The sequence below is a fragment of the Anas acuta genome, chromosome 12 (assembly GCF_963932015.1).
Source record: "Anas acuta chromosome 12, bAnaAcu1.1, whole genome shotgun sequence".
Lineage (NCBI taxonomy): Eukaryota > Metazoa > Chordata > Aves > Anseriformes > Anatidae > Anas > Anas acuta.
Genome location: NC_088990.1, coordinates 19,558,903 through 19,586,819, shown reverse-complemented (window position 1 = coordinate 19,586,819; position 27,917 = coordinate 19,558,903). Strand labels below are relative to the sequence as shown.

General features: G+C 55.8%; 1 protein-coding gene across 1 annotated transcript; it reads right to left on the bottom strand.

The window, feature by feature from the left end:
• Window positions 1-4,411: 4,411 nt before the first annotated feature.
• ONECUT1 (one cut homeobox 1) lies at window positions 4,412-24,121 on the bottom strand. The gene is made up of 2 exons (XM_068695624.1): window positions 22,623-24,121; window positions 4,412-9,780 (listed from the first exon to the last, which is right to left on the bottom strand). The coding sequence occupies exons 1-2, from the start codon at window positions 23,701-23,703 to the stop codon at window positions 9,488-9,490; spliced, it is 1,374 nt and encodes a 457-aa protein (XP_068551725.1). The 5' UTR covers window positions 23,704-24,121; the 3' UTR covers window positions 4,412-9,487.
• Window positions 24,122-27,917: the final 3,796 nt, after the last annotated feature.

Genomic DNA, 27,917 nt, shown 5'->3' with positions numbered 1-27,917 from the left:
AAAGGAGCTTTTTGGAATGAAAAGCAATTTGAATGTGGCTTTCGAGCCCCATCCTCCAGCCCTGGGTCTGTTATGAGAAGTGTCACAAATGTCACTGAAGTTTGCCTAGAGGGGAATCACTGAAACAGCTTGTTTTGATAACACATTTATAAGGAGCCAGGTCACAGCGCAGGGCTGCTGGCACAGGAGGTTTGCCTCCAGCCGAGGCTTGTCCTTGCTCAGCTGGTTGGAGCCCTTCAGTTCACATGGTGTTATCAGCATTGCTGAACCTGAAGGAGTACTGGTACCAGCAGCTTGGTCTGGCTGCTCTCACATTTCTGCAAACAATTTAGCATTTTGCCAATGCAGTAAATCAGGAAACCTTGGTTTTCTGCATGTCCCTCTGAACTAGCACTCACCCGATGGCAGCACTTACTCACGACCCTTAGACCTTTGCAAACCAGTGACCTGCTTGGAGCAGTTCCCAGTGCACCTTTGGATATTTTAATTACTTTCTTTGCTAGTGAAATTGTTTGATAAGTGATTGGGAAAGAATAAAACAACCATATCCAGACCTATACTAAAACAACAAACTCCCTTACTATCTCTGAAGCACTGGCTGCTTGGAGACAGTGTAAGGTTTTTGGAGCCCGAGCAGCAACGTGTGCTCATTCCTACACGGAATTTCCATAATTCCTCAATCAATTACCTGGAAAAAGCTGCCATTTTAATCAAAACCCTAAGGGTAGACGAAATCATGAGAAAACACAGGCTTTATTGCAACGGATATTGACTGTAACTCATTAAGATGTTAAGGTATTGACATCCCATTTGATGAGAAAAATGTCTGGTAGCGAGCGTACATAACTGTTACGGAGAGTGCCAGCATCAACACATCATAATGAGTAACTAATGATGTCTGAGGCCTAACTGGGCGATTAAAGCAGCATCCTTTGATCTGTGTCACTGACTTGATTTAATGCCATACCAAGATTGAATCTCTGCGCACCACTGGGGAGATTCAAGTAATTTGAGTAATTTGCTGGCCTTGTCCCTGCATCACCAGGGTGCTTGCAGTGAACGCAGTGCTCCCGTGACCATTTCTCCCCTCACAGCTCCTGCCACCAGCCCTCAGTGTGCCCTTCAGTCCCTACCCTCTGTCAAGAGGGGCTGACAGGAAGATGCTTTGGTGCCTTTTACCCAAGCCTGCTGTGCTGTGTGTGGTAGGCAGGAGTCACACTATGCAGAACCACAGGATTTGGGGCTTCTGGCATGTGCTGAGCTTTCTGTTCAACCCCTGTGTTTGCCTGAGGTGAGAAAAGCTTCAGTGCTGCTCAGAGCTGCCCCTAAACAAGCCCCTGCTCTCCCCAGAACACACCCAACCCCGCTCACCAGGCACAGGCCCCAGCTGAGGAGAGCTGGGTGGGCTGGGGCAGCCTTTATTGCCCCGGGGCAATCTGAGGCAGGGGGCTGCAGCTGCTGGGAGCTGGGTCACGGACACCCCAGGGCCCCCTTAGTGCATGGGGTCAGGGCAATGAACGACCAAAATGACTCCTGAGAGAAGGAAACGTGGGGCAAGGCCTCGGCCCCAAGGCGCCCTGGGGCTGCTGAGCAAGTCCCTCGGGATGGCTTCTGGTGGGGAGGCGCCTCTGGTTTGGGGAGGGGGCCTGCCCATCTCCCCTGCACGCTTGTGCTTGCCCTGGATGGGGTCTGCTGGTGGTGTGGGGCCCGACCAGAGGCACCCCATGCCCCCCTCAGCGTGGTGGTACAGGGAAGGCGCATGGCAGGGCCCAGCCCGCAGGGGGTTCCTGAGGGAAAGCTCTGTCAGCAGCCTGCGGACCATCCATCCCCATGCAGGCAGCTGATGCCATGATTTATGGGATGAGAATGAAGTTTGAATCCTTCTCTCAGAGCCGCGACCCTGATTTCCACAAAAAGCTGTTAAATTTTGTGGCACTCTGCGCTTCATTAGGGGCTGGGGAGGGAGGGGCTCAATGCACTGCTGGATCCCTCGCGGCGGGGCTGCCTCCCGAGGGGCAATCTCTGCGATCAGATCCCTGGGAAAAGACCCCGTGGGATTACAGGGAGCGGAGGCACTAACAACAGTGACAGGAAAGGAACACAATATCCCTTCGAACAATTAAATATTGATCCTGCGGGCCTGAGGCGGACTCCATCACACGAAAGGAAACACCTCTGTGAATTAGTCTGGTGACATCCATACCCTAAGACAGTATAAAGGAAACTGAGATTAGATGCTTCGCTTATTTTCTTCATTTTTTTTTTTTTTCTCAATTAGAGAAACACAGGGGATGGGTGCTCGGGGGGCTGTCCCCGCCATGGGTGCCCCCCCCCGTGGCACTGTGAGCACCCCTGTGCTCAGGTGCTGCCCGGTGCCGGCACAAGGAGACACAAAAGGAGGCAAGAGATGGCTAAATTTAAAGTGCTGGAAAATCCAACCTTTTATTTACTACATTTTTGTGACTACATAAACGCTGAAACATTTTAACACTGAAAAGCATGATGACATCATCACTTGCTTTTTTCTTTTTTTTTTTTCTTTTTCCTTTTTTTTTTTTTTTTTTTCTTTTTTTTTGCTTAGCAAACACAGCAGATGATATTGCACGGCATAAAGTGAGAACAGTAGCAAAGCTTAAAAAAAGTAACGGAAGGAAACCGTAACGCAGTACAGGAGATACTCAGAAACAAAGCAGGATAATGCCTAGCGCACCACACTTGTCGCTACACACAAAAATACAGAAGAAGAAGCGCTTGACTAGGAGAGAGATTGAGGAGATCCCAGCGGCCAACCGCGCCGGGGCGCTGCCAGCGCTCTGAAATGCAGGTGCGACGCCTGAGCCACGGCTGCTTCCTAGCGGCTGAGCTGCGGAGGGGGCTCGGAGCGGGACCTCGCCTCCCGGGGCTGTGCGGGCCCCCCCCGCCCCTCGCCCCTCGCCCCCCGCTGATTGTCTCGGGCGCCCCCTGCGCGGCGGCGGCTGGCGCGGGCGGGCGGCGGCCGCGGGGGGGCGCGGAGCTGCGCGGGAGGGGGCGGGACCTGGCGGGGGGGGGCGCGGGGCGGGGCGGGGGGCGGTGAGGCCGAGCGGGGGGCGCGGGGTGGCAGCGCCCGGTGCCGCCCGGTGCCGCCGCTCGCCTGGTCTGCGGCACGGGACCGGCTCCACGCACCGGGAGAAGCCCCCCCCGAGGACAAGGCGGGGGCTGGGGGTCGCGCTTGGGCTCCCCCCTCCGCAGGCAGCGCAGCTCACCGCACGGTGCAGTAAAAGCAGGCATTTAGCCCGTGCTGACCCACGGGGCATCCAGCCATCCTGCATTTCAGAGCGTCTTTGTTGCCCCGTTGCAATGCTTGGAGTATAAAAACGTATCCAGAAAGTGTAACTCCTGACCCAAAGCTCAAACCCTGCCCTTGTCCTTCCCTCCCGCAACCCCTCCGACATCCCCCAACCGAAAACAACGAACACCTGGAGCTGAACTACTGTGCATGGAAAGGAAATATTTACACCCATCACAAACCATGGCAGTACACCACATTCAGCTGAAACAGAATCTATCATTTACGCAAAATAAAACACAGGTGAGTGGCATCCTATTTTCTGTGCCATGATGCCACCGTCAGCTTTGCAGAATTATCATTGTCAGAACTCTTTTTCTTTTCAACTCAAAACTGTTTTTTCCCTCTGGAGCTGACCGGAGGGTGCGGTGGCAGTCCCCACGCGGGACAGGGACATTTCTGCCCATCCACCTGCCACCGCGCACCACGGCTCTGCCGCGGTCCCTGAGCCTGGGCACGTCCTGGGGAGGCTGGTGGCACCTCATGGACCCCGACCCCTTCCCCCCGTCCCCCCTCCTTGCAGGGCCCGGCACCCGCGGGTGGCAGGGTGGCAGCCTGTGGGCGCTGCCAGCTGGGCTGCCACTGTCCCCTGCCACCCTGGGCTGTCCCCTGGGGAGGGAAAGCCCGGCGGGGGCCGGCCGTGGCCTTCCCACGAGCGGTGCCACCAGCCTCCGGCCAGCCGCTCTCCTGGGGCGCCCGCCCGCTGCTCGCGCTCCCCGTGCGTATGGCAAAGGAAAACAGAACTCAGCAAAGTCTCTCACAAATGCCAGTGCTTTGAAACATCAAACAACTTGGAAATTCTTTGGATGCGCGGGTCTTACCCGCAAAGGAACCTTTTCTATAAAAAAGACAAATAAATTAAAGGAAAAACGCGCTAATAATGCCTTTCTGCTTTCTAATGACAAAAGCACGACCTTGAAACACTCATTTTGGCATGTACAAGTCTGGGGGAAGGGAGGCCCGGGGGATAACCTGGCAGTGTTTGGAACACGCGTCGAAGTGCATGCCAAGACAAGTCTGAAGATACACCCTGCAGTCAAGAGAAGCACTCTCCTTCAGTTTATCTCAGCATCAAGAATGAAAAGATTGTAACATAAAGCTTTGGCCATTTTTGAATCTACTATATACAATTCGTTTTTAAACTACATAGTCATAAATTAAAGCAGTGATTAAATAAGCGTATACAAAATGTAATTAAATTAAAAATCACAGCACATTATAGAGAAAAAATAGGAACCATTTATCACAGCAGAGAATATTTTTTTTTTTTACCCTGTGAAAAGAACATTGACTAGCAAACACAAAGCATCCAAACCGAAACAATAGAAATCAAAGCCATTTTTCCCTTTCTTGCATTCATTGCAAACAGCGATCTTTACCCACTTTGAAATATTCCCAGGAATAAGATCTTCCTTGAGTATATCAGAGAAGTTCTGCCAAAAACAAAAAAAAAAAAAAAAAGGAAAGAAGAAACCCAAACCCAACCACAGCAATAAAAAAGGAACATACAAACAAAACAACCCCTACAAAATAAATAAGAATTATAAAGCTTTTTTTAAGTAACCTTAACAATTATCAAACTAGTAAGTTCTGCCTTATCACATAGACTCTCTATACAACATAACCCTAACGATTTATTACTATGAGGTATTTGGAGGAATTGGTAAAAGCAATGCACGGCCTGTCTGGGCTGAGGGACTCACGCTGCTTGCAGGGGAAGGAGGAAGGAACCTTTGGTTTGTCAGCAAGAAAGTGGAAAAAAACATTTTCCTTTGGTATCAAAGAAAGTTTCATTGCATGGTTGCACGGCAAAAAGCACCACGGTGAAGAATTATTCCTTTTTTCATTAGTGGCCTTTCTAACAGGCTGAGGTATTCAAAGAGTATAAGGTGAGAGATAAAGAGGTCAACAGCGGTTTAACACTTTGGTTCAAGCAAGGCACTCGTCCTAGGAGTTTACAAAGTTTGCAACATGTTTGCCTAGAGCTTTATTATTAGTATCCTTATCATCGTCAGTAGTAGCAGTTGTAGTAAGAGAAGTAAGAATTCGTCAGGTTACCATCATTACTATTAAGGAGAAGACAAGTCTACACACTGAGTGGAGGTGAGGACAGGGTGGGAGGGACAGGGAGGTGGGGAGGAGGAGTTCCCTTTACAGACCGAGGCCGTGCATGAAAAATCTTTGGTATTCTTTGGTATCATCAATGTGATTAAAATCACCAATGGAAATCGAGTGAGGTAGCGTCTTTGGTTCACACTATAAATAGTAGATCTTTACACACTTTTTTTTTTTCTTTTTTTTTTTTCTTTTTTTTTTTTTTTTTTTTTAAACACGTGGAAGTAGCTATTCCTTACCTTTTGCTTCTTTGTCTTTAGCAAATAGTTACCAAATGTATTGTAAAGCTAACCACACCACAATAATAAACCAGAAGGCTAAGCAAAGTCTCAAAATTAGCCTCTGGACCTTTGAATGCACCCAAACGCAGCTGGATAGAAAAGGGTAAGTGCTTTCTCTTTGTTTGCTAAATGCATAGTTTTCATCCTTATGTACAAAGGAGGAGGAAGAGGAGGAGGACAGGAGGAAGAGTAGTAGAAAGAAGGACCGTTCCTCAGGGCTCGAGCGTGGCGTGGCAGCTCGGGCGAGGAGGGCTGTCCCAGGGCTGCGGGAGGCCACCGGTGCTGCGGGGCCCGGCAGCGGCACCCCGGCAGCGCCGCCACCACCGCCGGCTCGCTCCGGACCCGGGGCGAGGCCCAGCACCGCTGGCTGCCTTGCTCTTGGTCACCTGGCTTTACCTGAGTAAGGAGAGGAGGACGAGGCCTCCGGGAAGCCACGAGGGGCCGAACCGAGCAGCGCTGCCGGCTGGGAGCCTTTCGTTTTCCCTGGAAAGCTAATGGTGCCTTTTAGGATGGGGATGGATGTGGAAGTATCACCGCTCAGCCGGCCTCCCCGGGGGCTGTTACGGTCAGCGCGGGCTGCCCTGCGAGCCAAACGTGCCCGCGGGGCCACCCATGACTGAAGCCCAGCCTCCCGATGCTCCCAGGCGGTTTCGGGTTCTGCTCCTCTCCTAACTGTTCCTGGCAGATTTTGAGGTCCTTTGGTTTTGGAATCTGAAACTATTTTCCAGTTTGTCAGGAATGAAGTCCCGATCTCACCCAAGTGACCGGGCAGACTAATGCTAAAGTGATGGAGACAGGACTTTCTGCGTGGCGTCGAGCGCAGCGCCAGAGAAGGCGGGCAGCCAGGAGGCCTCAGCAGCGGGCCCGGGCTGCTCGGCACGCTCTGCCCAGGCTCCGGGGCATGGGGCCGGGCAGCGCGCCCGGGGCACGGCAGGAGCCTTCCCGTAGCTGTTTGCTTCATGGTTTGAACTCAATTAAAGAAAAGCGTGTTCTCGGTCTATTTAGAGTATGAGGCGCATATTGCTTAGGGGAAGAGTGGTTTTGTTCTTAATGGCTTAGGAAAAAAAAATGTTTAGAGATACTTAAAAGGACATGTAAAAACAAAAGAAAACGCTAGCACTTAAAATCTACAACTTGTGCATCAGTTTTGGCGTGTGTGGATATATGTGTGTGCATGTATACACAGATGCACCCACAGAAAAGTGTGTGTGCCTGTGTGTATACACAGATCTACTCGGGGGCTTGTGTGGGTGGGTGTGTATCAGAGATCCTGAAATTGCATATTGGGTGCAAATTTAATGCTGGTATGAAAGTTCTCTTTGGTTTCAGCAAGTAGTCTCTAAAGACAATACAATGGAAATACTAAAAAATGCGTCAATGTACTTTGAATTTCCCTGCATTTTTAAATTCTCAAGTTTTAAATAAATAAGGCTTTCTTTTCTAAACTATAGGTACGTTACAAAGCAGTGTTTTGCTGGAAAAAACTTAAACATTAGTTACCACTGTCCTTTATCAATCTCACACTAATGAAACTGCATTCATAAGATACTTTATAGGTGAGCTTATTAATATTTGTCAATTATGCCTTGGTGGGAAAGGAACACTAAAAAGAAAGCTCGCTAAAATTTAAGGTAAGCTAGGGGCAGTAAAACATCACAGATTACATTTGAATAGATATTTGCTTTGCCATTCTTAAACTGGGTGTAACATAGAAAAATGGGGAGAAATATCTGTTGCCCAAAACCTTGGTTTTATTTGACTTTATTTTAATAAAGAGATTTTTCAGTTAAATTCTAAACACTTACTGGAAATTAACTGTATACCCTGAAACTTGACTAGACCCTGTCATCTTGGGAAATCAATGGTGCTACAAAGGTGCTCAACTTCGGTGTTGCTAATATTTGAGCGGGCTTCATCACCAAAACCTGCATTGTTGATGTTGTCTGGATTCTAGTTTACCTTGAATTTTTTTTTCTCTCTCTCTCTATTTTATTTTATTTTATTTTTTTAAAAAAGGGTGTAAGTAAGATTACCTATTTCTAATCCTTTGGGCCTAACCTGCATATTTGATTACTTTGGAATTCTAACTAATAATATTACTACAGCAATTTGGAACACCGGTTAGAAATCTAACAGGCACATGTATGGTTTTTAAAGTCTATTTTCCCCTTACACTAAAATTTAATATGCAGATGTTGCATGCTTTACGTTTTAGTTTTACCGGAGTAGGGATGGGATGGTTTATCTTCTAAGGTTCTGTTAGCAACAGAGCAGTTAAAGCTTTTCAACTACAAATTTTAAACTATTTCATGCATTATCCTGATTAACAGATGAGCAAGAAAGAATGCACAGAACAAAAGCTCAGACTGCTGCCCACAGATATGAAGCCATGGAACAACAGGCTGTGCCTTGGTGTCATGGGGACTTTGCTACTGACTTCAGAGGAACCATAATTTGGCTTTCCAAAAGCACTCCTGGAGCTCCTGTCGGAGCTGTTCCCACCACCATCACCTTCTGTCCTACTGCTGTTTTCGACGGGAAAAGACCCCGAGCCTTCAAAGCTATCTCTATTCCTTCACCTAGGAAAGTCAATAGGTTAAAAAAATAAAGGGAAAAAAAAAAAAAAAAGCAGCATCTCACTAACGTCAATGAGCATTGATCAGGCACAGGGCCCTGCGGTTTTAGGTTTCCTCAGATTTTCTCGTTTGTGTATTGTCTCTTTTGGGCTGGGGTGGCACGTGGGGCAGCACAGGCCGCCTGCTGCCACTGGCACCGGCGACGGATGCGGCCCCCGGCCCCCGGCCCCCTGCCTGCCACTGCCCCAGCGCTGCTGGCATTCTTTCTTGCCGATCGTGAAAAGAAACGATAGTGTGGTATTACTAATGGCAAATAACAGTCTTGATTACAAGTTTTTATGTGTTATACAGTTAGATTAGTTTATACCTATAACTCTACATAGTATTTTGTGTAAAAATAGCTTTGGAATATTAAAATCATTGCAATAAAATACCTGCAATATAATTATTAAATGTGTTCTTTGGTAGCTAGTCGATTTTTTATGGATGGAATAGTTTTCCTTTTTTAAATCTGAACATTCCTTAACAAACAAAGAGAATGCACTGGTTTAGGTACCATTCAAAATTTCTTTGCCTAGTTTGAACTTGTTTCCGGGCATCTTGCCGGGGAAGCTCAAACACTGAAACAGCAAAAATCACACTACCGTTCAAATGAATTCAGACGACTCCACGCCTTGCCGGTCGCGCCGTGGCACAACCCTCTCTGCAGACCAGCCCTGACTCAGTCCCTAACCACCGGCGTGTACACAGTACGGATACACTGCACACCTTCATGGCAATCGCTGTGGAAATGAAGAGCCATATCTGAAAAGATGTCCCTTCAATGACAAGAAATCACTATGCTCCAAACCACTAAACAGCCAAGAACGGTGAAGATGATCATGAACGAAGGTGTGAGACCAGTGGTCTGCTTCTCTTCTCTTTGTGTTCCACTTTGTTCATTCCATTTCGCTGTCTTCTTTTGTTTTATTTTTTTGCAAGTCGTCATCCTACTAAAGCGTGTGTCTTAGAACAAAGTCATAATGCAGGTGAAATAAGTCTTTGGTTTCTTTGGACTTATAAATAGCATTTTTTTTCAAATAGTTCTAAGTATAAACCTGCTATCTTGAGGTCCTGGTCTGTCTTTATTTATTTATTTATTTATTTATTTTTAAAGCTTTTCCACCGAGGTTTAGTTCGTGGTTATTCCTTCATGCTTTGGTACAAGTGCTTGATGAAGAAGATGAGTTGCCTGAATTGGAGCTGCCCTCGTCTTGCCACTTATCCAGACTCCTCCTCCGTGCATTCATGAAAAAGTTGCTGACGGTGCTCAGCTCCAACCCAAGCTGCTGGGAAATGGTGATTTGTAATTCTTTGGACGGACGCTTATTTTCCTTGAATATTGCATGTAGAGTTCGACGCTGGACATCTGTGAAGACCAACCGAGGCTTTTTGGGGGTATTCCCTCTGTCCTTCCCGTGCTCTTGTTCTTTCCTCTTGCACGCTGCAAGAAAAGGGAGCACGGGTTAGAGAGGTCTTGCAAAGGAGTAAGTTACAACTAGGAAAAAAAAGAAACATTCACTTCAGCTTTCACATTTGGAAAAGATGTGTGACATGAGATAACACAGATACAAGTTACATACATATTTCATGGATCCACCAACAGGTACTCACATGAATCCAGGCTGCTGTAAGGTTTGCAAATGAGAAAAACAATTTGACATGGCCTTTCAGCCACCTGACTCTGCAATGGCTACTCTCACCCCTTGCAATGCCCATTTCACATATTTCATAGGCTTCTTGGGGTGAGAAGAGCCAGCCTGGGGGCCTGTTGCATTCGGCTGAGGTCAACAGGGTGCCTTTGATGTGCTACTTGGGAGAGGGTGCAGGGGGTGCAGAGCGCATTTCTTGTGGGGTGGGTGTAGAGGGTGCTGTGGGACGGGCAGGGAGCTGGCATGGGACAGGCACAAACGTGTCCCTGCGGTTTTGTCACCAGCTCCCTTGCATGGGGACAGCTCCAGGCCTGGCCCTGCTGGGCAGCACCCGCATCTGCATGTTAGGGCAGCCCCTAGGTTTACCACCTTGCCTTAATATGTGAACTAAACGCAAATTCAAAATTTTAAATTTTAATATATTATAAACTGTCAAAAATGTAAGGAAGAAACGTTAGAAAATGCTTTTATCATTGTCTGTTCAGACTCAGAACATGCTGTTACTGAGGCTAAATTTTGAAAATACCCATTAGTGCTGGGAGTTTACATAATGGCCCTACAAGGCTGAGTGGAAATTCACTGCACTCTTAAATCAACCTTCCCCACATTTTTTGTCTTCATTATTTGTTGTCAATACATTTCTATATTTGTCTCTTTTTGGCTGAGAAAAAAACAAACCGAGAAAATGGGACCCTGTTACAGTCGTATAGGCCCATATGGTTATGTATTTTGAACAAAACAAACCACGCTTTGCCACGCAGAACAAGGGTGTAGTAAATCTTCCCTATTACATTTCACTTCTTTCCTCTCTCTCCCCTCTTCTCCCCCCCAAGCACTGTTCTACCCCACATCACTGCAGCGGCAACCTGAAATCTGCCTTGCAGATCACCTGCTCGGCAGAATCCGTGGGGCTGGAAGCATGGCTCCGAGTCCCCTGACAGCCTTTGACCGCCTGCCAGCTCATATTGTTAGCATTTAGCTAGGATAAAAGGTTTCCTTGGGAGGACAGATTGGTCTGTCTCACTTTCAAAAGAGTCTGAAGTTGTCCGTTTCCTCTTTTTTCCCTCCAACAATGTTCTTTAATGCTGATTTAGAGAGGTATTTCTGAAGAGAATATGGATGTTCTGTCTCTGTGTGTCTACTCCTGATTTCCGTGGAGATCAGTGCTGGTCATATCAAGTATTTTGTGCAGCATCTCCACCTATCCCATGGATGTTGGAACAAAGACAGCAAATTACTTTACAGAGCTCCTTCCAACATCTTTCATTGCTACCGAGAGCCAGCGTTGGCACGAGGGTTTCATTGCCTGAGGAAAGTATAAAAATAGTCCCCCACCGCTTGTACTTCCAGGAGCAGCAAGCGCACAGGGGCGGCAGCAAGGCTGCGGAGCCGCGAGGCAGCGCTGGGGCTGGGCGGTGCTGGGCGAGGCAGGGCTCACTGCCCGGCCTTCCTGCCCTCGCCACGCAGAAGCTTTTGAAGTGCTCCCTAATGATGAGCATCCCAGCTGCACGCCCCTTCATGAGCAACGACACATCGATCACATGGACTGAGGTGCCAGACTCGTATCTTCTATAGTTATTTTTATCTGGAAAGCTTTGAAGAGTACTTTGAAGATACATCCTGACCTCTGAAATGTGGTATCACTTTTGGGCTGAAAAACAGGTTTCTTCACACGAGCAACCCCTTGTGAAGTTAAGCTGGTGAACACACTGCAGGGATCAGGTTCTGCTGAAATAATTCTGCATCCTGGTTAAAGTGAATGTCAATAACTCACAGGTTAAAAATACTATTGCAAGAATAACTCATTAGTTATCAACCAATATTAGAAATGAGAAAACGAGGAGCGCAAGAGATATCAACAGTCTCAACTTTTCATACTCCTAAAAACTTGAGGCTCAGAAATTCCTGTAAGAGCAGCTGCAGGGCTCAGCTTCAGCGACTCTGCCCCTGCTAATAGGGACAAACCAAACCCATGCCACGTTTGCTGTGCCTAACAACTCGTATCTTCACACTGCTTTACGCCTCACTTTTTCAAAGACTGCACGAACTCCGGCTTTCACCTAGATGGATTGTCCAGAGGGGAGATCAACATTTTCCACACAATCCTAACTACACCAGCAGCACGATCCACGTCAGCATTGTGCGCTGCTCCAGCAGGAACCTGCACGTCACAGATCACAGGCACAGTGGTAAATACAAGGATAGTTCAATTAGCTGTGTAAACCTCGGGGGCTTCAATCACAAACGAGTACAAGCGTTTTCTGAAATCACAGAGAATTAAAAAACCAGCCATGTATTGTGAAACTAACTTGCTTATGATGTCTACCAGAGCTTGTGCTCATCTCCTGAAATGTAATGTTCCTGAATAATTGTTTAGCTAGAGAACTTCCCAAGAGTTACCAAATACTTTGTTCCTGAACTTCAGTTGTACCAGAGACCTCAGTTACTGGTAGCAACAGCACAGGGGTAAGAAAAAAAGTCCTCATTGCTGGGGAGAAAAACCAAAATCTATCAATTCTATGATACAAATAAGCCAAGTTTAGTATTTTGAAATTTCCTGGAGATTTTTACTCATCTCCAGTTTGTCCAGCACCTCACTGTGCAGGTGACTGGTGATACCAGACACATCCAGGTGATGGAGTACGCACTGAGTGGTTGAAACCCTGACTCCACTTTCCTACTGGTTGTCTGCCAGCTGATGAAGAGGAGAGGGGGACCAGACTCAACAGCACCCATGGCAGCATCGGCTGAATCCCTCCGGCTGCCAGCACAACGCCCACAGCCACGTCATGTCTTCAGACATGTAATGCACCGTACTGGGCCACATGAGCACCTGGTTCATCTCAGCTGAGCCCACCAGAGGGCAAGCTTTAGCGTTGCCCAGTTGCTCTCTGGAGGTGCCGACAGGCAGCCACCCACCCCTTCCACCCCTTCCTCCTTCAGCACGGTGGCCTTTTGGTTTCTTAACAAACTGCCACCCGGGATCGTTGGTTTCCTACGGCTCTGGTTTAGCCCAAAGCCTATGAAATAAGAAGTGCTTGTCCTCACGTCTAAGCTGGAGTTCACCAACTGTGAACCAAGGACTTGGTTCAGGGGTGAGGACCAGCTCTGTGGCAGCTGGGGACCTTGTGTGTGCCATGGGGAGCGCCGCAGCTGGCTGCTGCCTCCCAAGCACGGTGCGGCCCCACACAGGTGGAGCAAGGCCACGCTGCGGCAGCAGGGCCTAGCACCTGGCTGCAGCCTGGCCCTGGGCCCTGCTCAGCACTGCCTGCAGACCCTTCCTCGTCCCGGGCAGCTGGTGACACCTGCCAAATCTGCAATGCAAAGCTTGTTCCTGTTCCAGCTCCGCTCCTGCTAACGTTCCCGAGCGGCAGACTGAGGGCAAGGCTTCCCGATAGGCATAATTGTTCAAAGAGCTCTTGCAACGGCGCTGCCAGGCCTCCTCCTGTGAGCAGGAAGGGTGGATCCCACCTTTCATCTTCTGCCTTGTCCAGACCCAGGAATATTAATAGCACTTAAAAATAAATAATGGTGATAATGAAAAACCGTAATAGGGTTTCCTGACGATCGTTTTCCCTGCATTGGAGCCAATCAATTTTAATAATAAATCATAGCTTCGAGCCTGCCAGAGAACAAATGTACACTGCGGGATGAAACGCTCCAACGTGAGCGTCTGTCCAGGCGGGCACAGAGGATGGGCAGACACCAGGGCCGTCCCCCTTGGTGTCCTGGCCTGCAGCAGGAAAATGGCGGCGCCGGCAGCACCCGGCCTCTGGCCAGGCCCTCCTCTGAGGCAGGCAAGGGTGGTCGCTGAGGCCAGCGGCTTCACAGACACCAAGCGCACCCTGTTTGGGAAAAACTCCAGAGCCTGTCTTTGAAACCACACACCGAGATAAGGATTTTATGTAGCGGAAGATAATAAAAGCAAATTGCGCTGATGTCCTTCACAGGCACCTGCCCTCTCACACAGCACAGAAGCTGAATTCAGGAAGCAGTGCTCCCGGCGCGCACGTCTCCACAGCACGGCACGGCTGCACCCTGCTGGCCCCACGCAGCCACCCTGCCCTCTGCCCTGTGCTGTCCCAGCTGAGCACCGTGCCTTGCCAAAGAGACTTAAGAAAGCCTAGTTAAAACATATCAAAGCAGAGTATAAGGCAAAAGTCACTCTGAGTCTGGCAACACATGTGCAGATATGACAATGTAATATTATCAGTGCCAGAAGGAGCCTTATAAATCCACTGCTGAACTCTGGCCTCTCCCAGCCACTTCCATCTTCCTCTGCCTGGAGCAACAGATATTTTTGACACTCGCAATTCTCCTGATACAGTCCATCAATCTATTTTTGTCTCCCTTTGTTCCTTCTGAGTTGCCCGAGGGATCTGGCTGAGTTAACTTGCCGGGGCTGGCAAGGCCTGTACACCTCCTTATGGCCCAGCTGGTGGTGGGCAGCACAATTCCTGCGGTCTCACCACCGCCGTGGCACTGTTTATCAGCATTTTCCTCCAGCGCATGGCTGGCCCGACTGCCTATAACACGATAGGACCCATCCTGTGCTTGCAGGGGAGGGGATGATCACAATCCCTATGAAAATGCTCTGACTACATGCTTATGCTGGAAGAGAGATGAGGGTACTTTGCCTGCCTGTGACGTGAACCGCTCTGTTCTGTCCTTCTAAAAGTCCAGACCACAGTAAGTGCAGGTGTTAACCCTGACACCTGATCAAGTCTTTCATCCCTATGGGGTGGATTTCTTTTTAAAATGCCCCTTTCAGGATGGCTCATGAACTTTGAAAGATCACATACCACTGAGATGGGGAAGAGCAGCCACTTGGACAAAGCCCAGTAAAACTTCACTATTTATGAGCATTGTATTTGCTTCAGACAGGTGGCTAAAAACAAACAAAACAAAAACCAAAAACAAACAAACAAACAAAAACCAGCATTATGCTTCTCTCACATACTCCAGTGCAAGGTTCCCAGGAAGTAGCAGGGGAATTTACAAGCTAACAGCTTCACAGCTGTGAGCTGAGAGCAGTCACCCTTCCCCAAGAAACCCCAAGAAGGGATGCAGCCTGGCTCTAACAGGTGCCAGCAAAAGCTTTGCATTCTGCATATGACATAGGAGAGATGAGGAAGCACGTATTAGATCGACTTGAGAGAGCTCTCAAAGCTTTTGCGAGCTTTTGCCCCCTCCTCTTGCAAAGGCAAATCATTTAGCTATCCCAAGTTCATGCCTATAGGACAGGTCTTGGAGACATAAAAAACCCTTTAAGAATTTCCTCTTTAAATGCATTTTCTAATTTTTGTTGTGTCAGGTCTATGGAGCCTGGGACCTGCCTGAGCTGCAGTCTGAACTGGGCCCACTGAGACCCTGCAAATTTCTTTCTAAAGCATCTATTTCTTGTTTTGAAATGTCACAAAACACCCAATAACATTTTCAGAGAATGAAAAGTCTTCACCGATACAAGCTAGAGTATCCCAAGGGATATTCCTCTGAAAGAGGCTCTACCTTTGGGTGGAGAAGGCAGCAGGATTTCCACAGGAGACTGAAAGGACTCCTGTGTAAGGACTTTGGACATCAGAGATAGTCCTAATCACACTGGCTGCAGGAGCTCAGTGGAAGCAAGTAGCCAAAAGTTTATGGTAAATCCATAGTGATGATAATACATAATGAAGTGTGATAAGCTCTATCCTTATCATGAGAAAAACACCTCCGGAGCATGCAGAGAAGCACACAAATAATGGATCTTTCTTAATCATCAAAAACTTTGTATTTTGGGAACATGAGAACAAGATTAGCAGCCTGTCAGACATGTTACCTGACCTCTGACTTCCCCACATGAACACAAAGCAGGCAAATCCGTTTGGTCTGGATGGACAGCTCCAGCTCCATGTGTCACTCACCCTGCATAGCAATGCCCCTGCATGCCCCGTGCCTTCGATGGGCCCTGGCAGACGGGATCCCATGGGCACAGTGCTGTATGCACAGCTCATGGCCACGTGCTCCAGTGGCAGCAGTCAGCACAGATGGACCCCCAAAAGCTTCCAGCCATGGCAGGACAAGGCCTGCCCCTTGTGCTTAATGAAAGCCCACACAGGTGACACTGGCTCCCCAAAACTCTCCCCTTTCATCTGAAGAGAACACAGACTATACCGAAGTGTCTGAACACACACTGAGTGTCCTCGTATCCCTCCTGGCACCACTCAGCATTTTGTCTCTCTGGGAATTTGCATTCACACTTATTCAGAGTGTGGGTGTCTCCGTCTTCTCAGAGGTCATTTGATGTGGATCTTACTTCTCTGCTGTCACAGCCGGGCAGCATTTCCCTGTTGTTGTTTCACAATGCAAGAGGAGTTGAATCCATTTCTATATGGGAAGCTCAAAGAAGGACAGCAGTTTGCCAACATAAAGACCCCAACTGAGACCGTGACTGGCAAACATCTCACTGCTGTGTGCTGTATTAAAATGGGTGACCTTAATTTGCTGCCGCTGGAATAATAAAGGGAATCTAAGTCATGCTGACTCAACGCGTTGGGAAGCTGGGGTTTCCACAAACTTACGGTGCTGACGGGTCTGTAACCGCTCGCATGAGCTGACATTGCCACTGCAGGACCTGTTGCTAAGTGGATCAATCAGGGCAAAGCACCCGATCGTCCTACGATATCATTTAAAGCAAACGTTTCATTTCTTTCGCTGGGTCCTTAGTTAACCATATTACCGTGACAAATATTTCTTTGTCTAGCATAAGTAGTTAGGATTTAATCACTTTAACGGCATCTTAATTACCCCAAATGAATTGAAAGGACATTTAATAGCAAAGATTAAATTGCCTTAATGAACGATTTCTGTGACTGCATCAATATTTTAATCACGTTAGCGCTTCCCGACGCGCCCACGAGCGCTGGCGGCGGCCGGCCCCTGGGTGGCGACCTCTCCTCGCCGCTGCTGCGCCGCTCCACACCTTCCCGCACCGCTCTGCACCGCACCGCACCGCTCCACACCTCACCGCACCGCTCCGCCCCCGTTAAGGATTTTTTTACAGGGGAGTCGCACCGGGCCCGCCGCCCACGGGCAGCTTCGCGTCCTCTCGTTCCCGCCGGGTGCGGTGCCGCCGCTGTCCCCCCGCCCCGGGGTTCTGCTGCTGCGGCCCCGTCCCGGGGCGGTGGAGGCGGCGGCATCCTCCAAAACCCTTCCCCGGGACGTCAAGGGCCAGCAAGGTGCGCTCAGCAATCCGGGCGGCTGCTCGGGCTCGTGTCCCAAGGTCCGGCCCCGCTTCCCCTCCGCTGCTTTTGAAGCCCTTGGTCACTTGCGATGATATTCAGAGAGCCAGAAATTAAGGAGAAGAACGCCGGGGAAGTCACAGCCGAGTTCCTACACCCGGGGGCACCGGGGCAGCCGGGTGCGGGACCCCCGCAGGCAGTGCCACCGAGCTCTGAAAACATCCAGGAAAGGACCGGCCGCCCCGCAACTTCTCTGCCGGCCTCGCTCAGGAACTGGCCCCGTGTTCTCCGGTTTACCGCGGGGGCTGTTGCGAGCAGCAGCTCTCCGGGGGTGCACAGCCCCTGCAGCCCCCCACGCAGCTGGCACCTGCCACGCTCCGACTGCCACTGGGGCTGCGCCCGAGGAGTGGCCAGGGAGCGTTCCTGCCGCCCTGAAACGGGAAAATCCCAAATACCGTTAATCTAATATTGCTTCTACGAATCGTTCTCTTGGCATCACGAAACTGACTTCCTCACACGCGAATGGCTCGGGTAAGGCGCGTTTTGGGAGAATTTCGGCAAGAACCGGTCTCTTCCTCATCAGTATACGATTCATCCAGACGGATTGATGGTCGAAATGAAAATCAGCATTTATCGATTTGATCGTGCAGGAGTGCAGTAGTCACGGAAATAGCCGACGGGGTGCCACGCTAGGTCCTCCCTCGACACTCAGGAAAAACTGCGCCGGTGCCTGCACTCATCTGATGAAAGCCACGAGCACTTCAGCAACAGCTCCTGAGCCTGAGTCCCTTCGGTGTGCCTCGCAGAGAGCCCTTGTGCGGAGGGTGCGGGGATCCTCCTGCTACACCGGGGACGGGCGAACGCTGCCCGAGACAAAGCCCGAGCTGCCTTCAGGAACGCACCACCGCGGCCTTCCCAGCCCGTGCATTTCCAGCCGGTTTCGCACCTCTCCAGCAGCTCCCGGCTGCGTAAAGTGGCGCTTGGCAGCTGCCGGCTCCCAGCTGCGGTGCCCCGCGGCTCCTCGGCCCTGCTCACGGAGCGTCCTGGCCCGCCTGGCGGGGCTCGGGGCGGCTGGGAAAAGGCTTCGGTTTCCTCTGCCGAGCGTTCCCAGCCGGGGCGCCCGCTGCCCGGGGACCGAAGGCTCCGCTTCCCAGGCACTCGGGGAGCGCACCGGGCCGGGGACCGAGCCCTCCGGGGGCGGCCGCTCCGCACACAGCCCGAGTGCCCGGGGCCGTTAAGCATCACCGACGGGGCCTCTCCCCCGCTGCAGGCGGCACGGAAACCCCCCCGGCCGTGCCGTGCCGTGCTGTACCGTGCCGTGCCGAGCCGTGCCGTGCCGTGCCGTGCCGTGCCGAGCCGGCGGTAACTGTCCGCAGTGCTGAAGCCGCCGCGGGCCGCGCCGCCCGGGCAAGCCGCGAACGGGGCCGGGGCCCGGAGCTGTCCCGGGAGCCCACACCGAGGCGCCCCGGCCCCCTGCGTGTCCCACGGCTGTGCCCCGGCCCGGGGGAGCCGCCGCTGCCCGGTGCGGGGGCCCGCTCCGGCGGCGGTCAGTAGATGGCGCAGAGCCCCCGGGAACGGGAGGCGGCGGGAGCCCGGTGGCACCGGGCGGCGCGGGCAGACGGGGCGGGAGCGCTTCCGAGGCCGCTTTGTCCAACCGGCAGCGAGGGTGGCAGCGGGGAACGGGGCCCGCCGGGGTCCCCTCGCCACACGGCGGGGAATTCCAGCAAAGGGCCCGGGGGTGCCGGGACCGGGCACAGAGGAACGCGGCTCCCCGCTGCCCGGCCCCGCTCCTCCACCCCCCGCTGGGCAAACATTAACGAAGGGCAAACGCCGTGCTGGGCGAGCGGCCCTCAAGCAATCCCGCAGCAAGGCCGCTCTCCGCCCCTCGGCCCCGCCACCTCGCTCCGGGTCCAGCACCCGCGGGCCGGCCGCTGCCACGGCCTCTGCCCCGGGGTGCGGGTGGCGAAGCCCCCGGTCGCTGCCCCCGGTGCTAGGGCACAGCCCCGCCGGTGGCCGTCGGACGGGCTCTAGCGAGGCGCTCGCGGCCGCCCCGCTGCTGCTGCTGAGGCCGGGCGGCAGCGGGGCAAGAGGGGCGGGCGGCGCTCCTTAGATTTCATACTTAACGTGGGAAACGCTCTGATTGCCGTATCGATTTCCTTACAGTTAATTTGGTGAGGATTTCTCGCCGACTTCCCAGCCTTCGCTTAAGCCGAGATTTAATTTGGGAGGGAGGAAGGAGAAGGGGAGGGAGGAAGAGACACGAGCTCGGCAGCCGGCAGCCAGGCCGCTGAAGCAATGCGAGCAGCCGGGCCGAAGGGAGCCGGGCCGGGCCGGGCCGGGCCGAGCCGCCCCCTTCCGAGCCCCGCCACCCGCTCCCCGCTCCCACCGGCCCGTGCCGGGCTCGGGAAGCCCCCGTGGCAGCGGGAAGGGCCGGCGGAGGCGGCTCCTGGGGCTCCCGCTCCCTCTTTTTGTCGCTTGCTGGAGCAGCGAGGCCGGGGGGGCTCTCGGAGCCCCCTGCCCCGGTCCCCTCGCTCAGCACCGGGCACTTCTCGAGGCCCTCGGGCAGCGCCTTTCCAACGTCTCCCGGCTCGGCGCAGCTGGTTTTCTCCCGCACTAGAGGAGTCCGATTTGGCCTTCTTTATCCCTCCCTTGTCACCTCTTCCCCTAGAAAATAACCCGAAAGGAACCCACTCCCGAATCCCAGTAGGCTGCGGAAGGGCCGTGCGTTTTCTTTGAATTGCATTTCTTTTTCGGGATCCCTTCGCTGCCCTTCCAAATGTCAGCAGAGGCGGGGGGAGGGCAGGAAGAATAACTCCGGGAGAAACGGGCAAATAGATAAATATTCAGCGCTGAAGGGGGAGCGAGGGGGGACAGACAAAGGAAAAGAGAAGAGAGAGGGGAAAGAAGATGGGATGAATAAGATGGAGGCTGGAAGAGGTCAGCTTTGCAATTAGCAGTTCTGCTTACATTTCAAGAGACAGCCCGGGAAGTGTCAAGACCTCAATCCCGCTCCCATGTAACTACCAATTTTTCCTCTATTTGTCGGAGCTTCTGTAATCTGGGAGGTAGGAAGCCCCCAGGGATGGCTGCAAGGGGCCAGTACTCGAGATAAAGCGCCGGGCAGGAGCGGGGGGCCTAAAACCCCCCCGGGCTGCGCTCCCCCGGCCGCCTCCCGGCTGCTGCCTGCGGGCGCTGGGAAGAGGCGAGGGCTGCGGGGCTGCGCCGGGCATTTCTCCGCCTGCTGACGCTCCGAGCGCCCGGGAGCCAGTTATAACGGGGACGTGACATTTAATTCGCGTCGGCTGGAGTAATTGGTGGTGTTTGGGGTTGCCGTTCACGCCCCCATCCCCGCCGGGGCGCGTTTCCGACCCGCGCGGGATGCTCCGTGCGGGGGCCGCGGGGCGGGGCGGGGCGGGGGCGCGCTGCGGGGGCCGCCCCCATTGGCTGCGACGCGGCGCTATGCAAATGAGCACGTGCTGCGGGGGCCGCGCGAGGCCGCGCTGCGGGGCAGCCCCGGGGCCGCGCTGCGGGGACCCCCCAGCACGGGCGGCCCTCCCCGGTTCCCCCCCCCCCGGCCCCGGGCTGCCGGCCCGCTTTAGCCCCGGGGAGGCCGCTTGTCTGAAGCGCCAGCTGTCGGGTTGCAGCGCTAAGGGGAGGCAGAATGGCAGGATGATGTCTCCCTAGACGTATTGCCCGGATCCGTGGATGGCAGGGTGGCGGGAGGAAGGGGGCGGTTTGGGGGCGCAGTGGGTCTCCCCGGACCCCGCAGCGGCCGCTTCCGTCCCAGCTCTTAGCACCGCCCCGGCGGGGCTGGCAGCGCTCCCCGGCCGGCAGCGCCAGGCAGGGGATGCCAGCAGGCTCCGAAGCGGGGGGTTGTTCCCAGTATCGATCTATGCAAATGAAGGGAGATTCGGGTCGACCGAATTGTCGTAAAAATACACGCCAAATCGAAGAAAGTTCGCCCTAGCAATCGTTAAGGGGATATCGGAAACACAAACCCCGTCCTCCTCTCTCGGATAGCACCAGCGAGACGAGGGTTTTACCCCTGGGGGGGGGCTGGTGCTGGGAAAGGAAGGCGGAACGGGCATTTTCTGCGAGCTCAGACCTTTGAAACTGACTCCGCAGGAGTGGAAGCCAAAGAGAGCAACGTCCTCCACCAGCCAGCACCGGCAGGGACGGCCGCGGCACGGGGGAAGAGCGAGATCCCCGCCGCGTCCCCTCCCCGGCACCGCTCAGCCGCAGCCAGGCTGCGGGCACGGCCGGGGCCCAGCCAGGTCCCAGCCGCCCACGGAGCGGTTCCCAGTTCCCCCAGTTCCCCCAGTTCCCCCAATTCCCACCGTCGTGCCAGCCGGAGGCGCAGGGACGTTTGTGCGTTTGAAAGAAGAAAGATATTTGGCCCTTCCCTTATTTTTGTCTGTGAAACGGATCAGTGACCCCGGCTCCAAGTCGGATTGACTGTCTCGCGTTCTCCAGGGACAAATTAATGGAGACCTATCACTTAATTAACAAACCCTCACTCACGGCATATTAAACTCGGGCTCTGCACGGGAAGCACACGCTGGCGGGCCTGGGGAGGAGGCGGGAGGAGAACGGGTACAAAACAGGGCGGAAACACATTTTGCTCCTTCGGGTCTCCGAGCAGACAATACCGCCGCCGTGCCCCCCGAGCACACCGACCCCGCAATCGCTGGGGTGTTTCGAGGTCCTGGAGCAAGGCGGGGACACCACCCGGATCGCTTGCTCTCGGGCAGGGGCATCCGCAGAAAAGCCGAGCTCCAGGGGCTAGTGCTAATTGCGACCGGTTCCAAACAAATAATAACCTAACGACCCTGGCCAACAGCGTTTCTGGCCGCGTCTCTCTAGCCGCCGCTCCCACGCCAGGCTCGCCGCGTTTGCGGGGACATCGCCGCCCCCGGGCACCGACCCCAGGCGCGGACCGCAGCCGGCCCCGGCCCCGGCCTCGCCGCACTGCCCGCTCCGGGGCTCCCCGCGACCCCCGGGACCCCCGGCATTTGTCCGTGCCCCGGCCCGGGTCCCCGCTCCCGGCCCGGCCGCCAAACCAAATATTTCCTCCTCGCCCTGCCGCTGCTGGCGGCCTCAGCCGGCGTGCGCGCAAACCCGGCGCTGGGAACGGGACGAGGAGCTACCGGCGAGCCCCCGGGCAGGGGGGCTGCGGGCCGCCCCGCCGCGCCGCCCGGGCTCGCAGCCGCCGGCTTTCGGGGCCGCTTCCCCGCGGCCGAGCCCGCCGCCGCCGCACCTGCCGGGGAGGGACGCGATCGGGCGGGCGGCCGGCCCCGGAGCACGGCGGCCACCGAGCCCCCCGCCGCCCCTCCGGGAGCCCGGGGCCGGCTTTGTGCACGGGGCGGCCCGGGCCGCTGCTCAGCGCCGGCCCCCCCGGGCCGCAGCGGGCTCACCTGCCAGCCGCAGAGCAGACATCCGCTGAAACTCCGGCTCCTGGAGCCACTTCCACATCCTGCGGAAGGTCTCCCGGCCGGATTTGAGCTTGCTCCAGGGCTTGGGGTTCCTCAGCAGGTCCGAGAGGGTCCCTTGAGAGCGGCACAGCACCCGCTGGGCGAAGATAGCCTGGGGGATGCTGTACCGCTTGAGCTCGGTGGTGATCCTCTGAGCTACTTCTTTGGTATTGATTTCTTCCATTTGCCCTGAATTACTTCCACTGTTGACCTGCGAACCGGTTACAGAAGGGTTTTGCTCCCTGGCCGAGCCCAGGATCTGCCCGTGGCTCTGGGCGTTCAGGTGGGCATGGGGGTGGTGCGGGATCCCGTTGATAGGCACCATGCCGGCGGAGGTGGGGGTGAGGTGTTGGTCGCCGTGCCTGGCTAACATGGCGGGGTGGTGGGCTTCGAAGCCGTTCGGGGTGAGCATTTTCTCGGCGGGCATGGCGGCGCCGGGGTGCGCGTAGTGGGGCAGCCCTTGCTGGGAGTTGTGGATGCCGCCCAGGCCCGAGCCGGACAGCGGAGAGAGGCTCTGCCCCATGCCGGCGACATCCTTGTGGTAGGGGGTGTAGAGGTTGTTCACGGACGCCAGACCCCTCTCGTCCCGCATGAGCGTGAAGCTGCCGCTCACGTTGCCCGGGATCCGCTGGTGGGGGTGGTGGTGGTGATGGTGGTGGTGGTGGTGGTGCGGGAACTTGTCCGACACCGTCGAGATGGGAGGCAGCGGCTGCAGCGGGGTCAGCGTGGTGTAGGTGCTGCTCATGCTCATGCCGGGGGGGGTCTCGCAGGCCATGGTCATGGTGGGGTGCAGGGGCCCGCTCAGCCCGTGCTCGGGCGGCCGGTGGTGGTGGTGGTAGTCGCCGCCGTCGAGGATGGCCGCCATGCCCATGGGGCGCGGGTGGGCCGCCAGCTGCCCGCCGCGGTGGGCCACGGCGCCGCGGTGGTGGGGGCTGCCGCTCAGCAGCTCGGCGGCGGCGGGCACCGGCTCGTGGCTCACCCCGTGCAGGTCGCCGATGTTCTCCATCGCCAGCTGCGCGTTCATCGCCGGGCGTGCGGCCGGCCGGGCGGCACGGCCATCTGCGGCGCGGCCCGGGGCTCCTGGCGGCGGCCGCGGGACGGCGGCGGCGGCGGGGGCGGCCGCGGGAGGGGCTCGGCGCTGCTGCCGCTGCTGCTCGGCCGCCCGCGGGGAGGTTTTGGCTTGGTGGTTTTGGTGGATTTTTTTTTTTTTTTAATGGATTTTTTTTTTTTTTTTTTTTTTGGTGGATGACGCCGCCGGATCAGCTCCTAGGGCCCCCGCTCTCTCAGGCCGGGCTCCGCAGCCGCGCCGGGTGTGCGCCCGCGTCCCTCGCCGCCCCTGCCCATGGCTCCCGGCGCGCTCCCCGCCCGCGCACCGCCACCGCCACCGCTCCTGCTGCAGCCGCGGCGCCCCGACCGCACCGGCCCGGCGCATGCGCGCGGCGCCCCCCCACGCCCCCGGCCCCGCCCCGGGGCCGGCCCCGCCCCCCGTGACGTCACCGCCCCTATTAAGGGGGCGAGCCCCGCGCGCGGCGCCCAGAGCCGCGGCCCCGCCGCCCCCGGCGCGGAGCGCGCCCGCGCCCCCCCCTCAGTGCCCTCCCCGACGGGGGCTGCCAGCACCGCCCCCCGGTGCTGCGGGGACGGTTCCCGTTAGCCCGGCACCGCGAGGGCCCGCGGGGGGCGGTTCCCCCCCCCTCACCCCGCGCCGTGCCCGGCCCCGCAGGGCCCGCTCCGTGCCGCCCCGTCCCGCCCCGTCCCGCCCCGTCCCGTCCCTTTGGCCATGGGTTTCTCCCAAAAGAAAGAGCGGCAGGAGGAGGAGGAGGAGGAGGAGGAGGAGGAGGGGAGGGAGGGGAGGGGGCGCACAGCCTCCCGCCGCCCCCCTGGTGCCTTTATGCGGGGCGCAGGGGCAGCTGTGCCTATTGTCCGCCCGGGGCCAGCGCCGAGCCCGGCCGGGCTGCGCGCAGCCTGTGCGCGGCGCCGAGCGGCGGGGGGCAGGGGCCGGGCCGCGGCAGGGCACAGCCGGGGGGGCACCGAGGCGGCCGCAGCAGCGCCCGCCCGTGCGGGGGGATCCGGGGCCGGCCGCCGAGCGCCCTTCGCCCCCTGCCCGGCAGCGGGGAGCGGGGCCGGGACCGGGCAGGGCCCCGGGAGGCCCCCGTGTCCCGGTGCCGCCCCGGGATGGGCACCCTCGGGGGGTCCCCGTGGGCCTGGGCTACCGCCGGCCGTCGGTGGGTTCGCAGGAAACTTTTCTGTGCCTGGAGCGCTGCGTGCGCGGCCCGCGGAGCGGGCGGGATCGGGGCTTTTCCCCTAAAAATTCAGAGTTCCCACAGCCCGTGCGGTTATTTCCCGGCGCTAAACCCGCACACCTCTGCACGCTTCTGTGCTGGAGCTGGGGCCGCCGCAGCACCTCGCCGAGAGCCGCCCGGTACTCACCGCCCTTCGTTCTGCCGGGCTGCCCGAGGCTCCGCCACGTTTTATTTTACGCTAAAAAATACCTCCGGGTCCCGCACTTCCCCTGCCTCTCCGATCACTCCCCCCTCCCCAGAGCCCTCTCCACCTCCCTGAATTTAGGCAATATTAACGTTAACAACGCCGCAATTTCTTATAGCGAGGGATACGTAAGGAAAGGTGTAGCGGCGGCTCAAGCAGAAATAGCCCTGAAACGCAATTAATGGTCTCAGGAAACGTTTGGGGTAAAACAAAACAAAACAAAACAAAACAAAACAAAACAAAACTATCCAGAGCATTTCACCACCGCGACAAACGGCTGCGGCTGCTTTCCAGGCCAACGCGAGGTGATGTTACGGGTCTGATCGAAACGTTGTCAGCTTCTTCATTGCCGGCATCTGCATACAGGTTACCGTGTAATGAAAAATAGTTCATCTCCACGCCTTTAACGGTTAGTTGGCAAAGCGAACATGATAGCGAATATGAGTCACTCCCTCGAATTTGTAGGGAAGGGCAGCATCCATTTTTCCCCAGGAAAGGTTCACCCCCCACATCCAGCCTCAATTTTGGGGCTCCCTGGCCACACCGCCTCCGCCCAGGGGTGCGATTGCGGATCTCAGGCGAGTCCCGGCCACCGCTCCGCAACCCTGCCTGCATCTTTCCTTCCCTAAAGGGCAAATTTTCCCCGTTACTCTTAGGGGCGAGCCTCGCAGCAAAATGCCCCGGCGTGAAAAAGCCGCCGGTGCTGGCGCACAGGAGCGGGGTCCCGTGGTGCTGCGGCCCCAAGACGGCGCCTGGGCACGGTTGGACCGCCGGGAGCCCCGGGACGTCGCCAAGGGCCCGGGGCAGCCCCGCCAGGCCCCGCAGTGCCCCGGCTCTGAACGCCGCCGCTGGGGCCGCGGGGCCGTCGGGGCGGCCCGGCCGTGGGCTCCCCTCGGAGCGGAGCCTCCCGGCCCGGCGGCGGAGGGGGGGAGCACCGGGAGGGCTCATTTCGGTGCTTTAATCAATTCCTGCTCGTGCAGCCAGGTACCATGTATTTAACAGAGTGATCGTTACCGCCCTTAAGTCTTTATTTGATCAGCAGATACTCAGAGCGGACTTAAAACGCAACTTTGCTTGTTTGAATAGCGGTGCGTGCGTGTGTGCGTGTCTGTGTGTGTGTGTGTGTGTCTGTGTGTGTGTCTGTGTGTTTGTGTGTGTGTGTGTGCTTTTTAAAGCCGGGCTGAAAAATGGGCACGGGGACAGCCCCGAGCTCCCGGCCGGCGCCGGCACACGCGGAGCGGCCCCGACGGGGCGGCCTGGCCCCGGGCACCGCGGAGCGCCCGGCGGGGCGGACACACACCGGGAGGACCGGGCATGGGGCTCTTCTTCTTCTTCTTCTTCTTCTTCTTCGTCTTCTTCTTCTTCTTCTTCTTCTTCTTTCCCTACCTTCCAATTTCCTTCTCCTTTTTCCTTTCTTTCTTTCTTTCTTTCTTTCTTTCTTTCTTTCTTTCTTTCTTTCTTTCTTTCTTTCTTTCTTTCTTTCTTTCTTTCTTTCTTTCTTTCTTTCTTTCTTTCTTTCTTTCTTTCTTTCTTTCTTTTCTTTCTTTTCTTTCTTTCCTCTTTTCTTCTTTCCTCCTTTCCTTCTTCCTTTCTTTCCTTTCCTTCCTTTCTTTCTTTTTTTTCTTTTTTTTTTTAACTTCTTTTCCTTCCTTCCTTCCTTCCTTCCTTCCTTCCTTCCTTCCTTCCTTCCTTCCTTCCTTCCTTCCTTCCTTCCTTCCTTCCTTCCTTCCTTCCTTCCTTCCTTCCTTTTTTCCTCCCTCTTTCCCTCCCTCCCTCATTTTGGGGTGCATGCCGCCGCTGTCGGCCCGGCCCCGCGCCCCTCTCCCTCCCTGTCCCCGCTCCCCCAGCGCGGTGACAGCTTGCGGCGGCCGCGGCTGCCAAGTCCCCTCGCACGGGGAGCGTGTCAAAGGTGACGCTCGGAGGCTCCCAAAGCCAACAGCTGCCGGGGGGGATTAACTTTTCCAGACTTTCCCCTGTTGAGCTTCTTGGAAACTTGCTTGGTGACAAAAACATATACATCTGTCACGGGCCAGGCAGAGAAAAGAGGGCTTTAAAGGCTGGGGCAAGCGGGGGAGGGCCGGGCATTCAGGGCAAGCTGCGGAGGGCGGGGAGAGGCGGGGGGCTCGCTGCGGGTGCCAGCCCGGGGGAGCGCAGGGCCCGGGCGGGGGATCCGCCCCCACCGACCCCCCCAGCAGCCCCGGCCCCCGGCTCTCGCACGGAGCCGTGCGCCCGGCCCCGACGGGGCGAGCAGGGCCACGGCTCCGCGCCCCGTTCCGGCCACCCCCGGCCCCCTCGCCTGGCCAGGGCGGCAGCCGAGTCCCGGGGGAGCCGTGGGCAGCCCGGGAAGCGGCGGCTGGGCTCGTCCCGGCCCCGCCAGGCAGCCCCCGCTGCCCGCCCCAGGGCGCCGGGCTGCCGTCGGGCCGGGCACAGCCCGCTCCCCGCCGCCCGGGTTCCCGGCTTCGGGGGCTGGAGGGCTCGGGGGGGTCCCTCCGGGGCCGGGGAGCGCGCAGGGGGGCGAGGGGCGAGCCCCGAGGGCTGCGGGCGCTGCCCCGGCCGGGCCGCCCCGAGCCACCTCTGCAGCCGCGCTCTGCCGCCCCCCCGGCGCGAACCGCAGCGCTTGGTAATGAAGGAACTTAGGGAAGCTTGCAAAACACCGTAAATAATTTAGCATTGTATTTCAGGAAAAAAAAATAGCTTTCTTAAATCATCTCCTCAATATAACTTGCAGACTTACAGTATGGCCCTGGTAAGTCT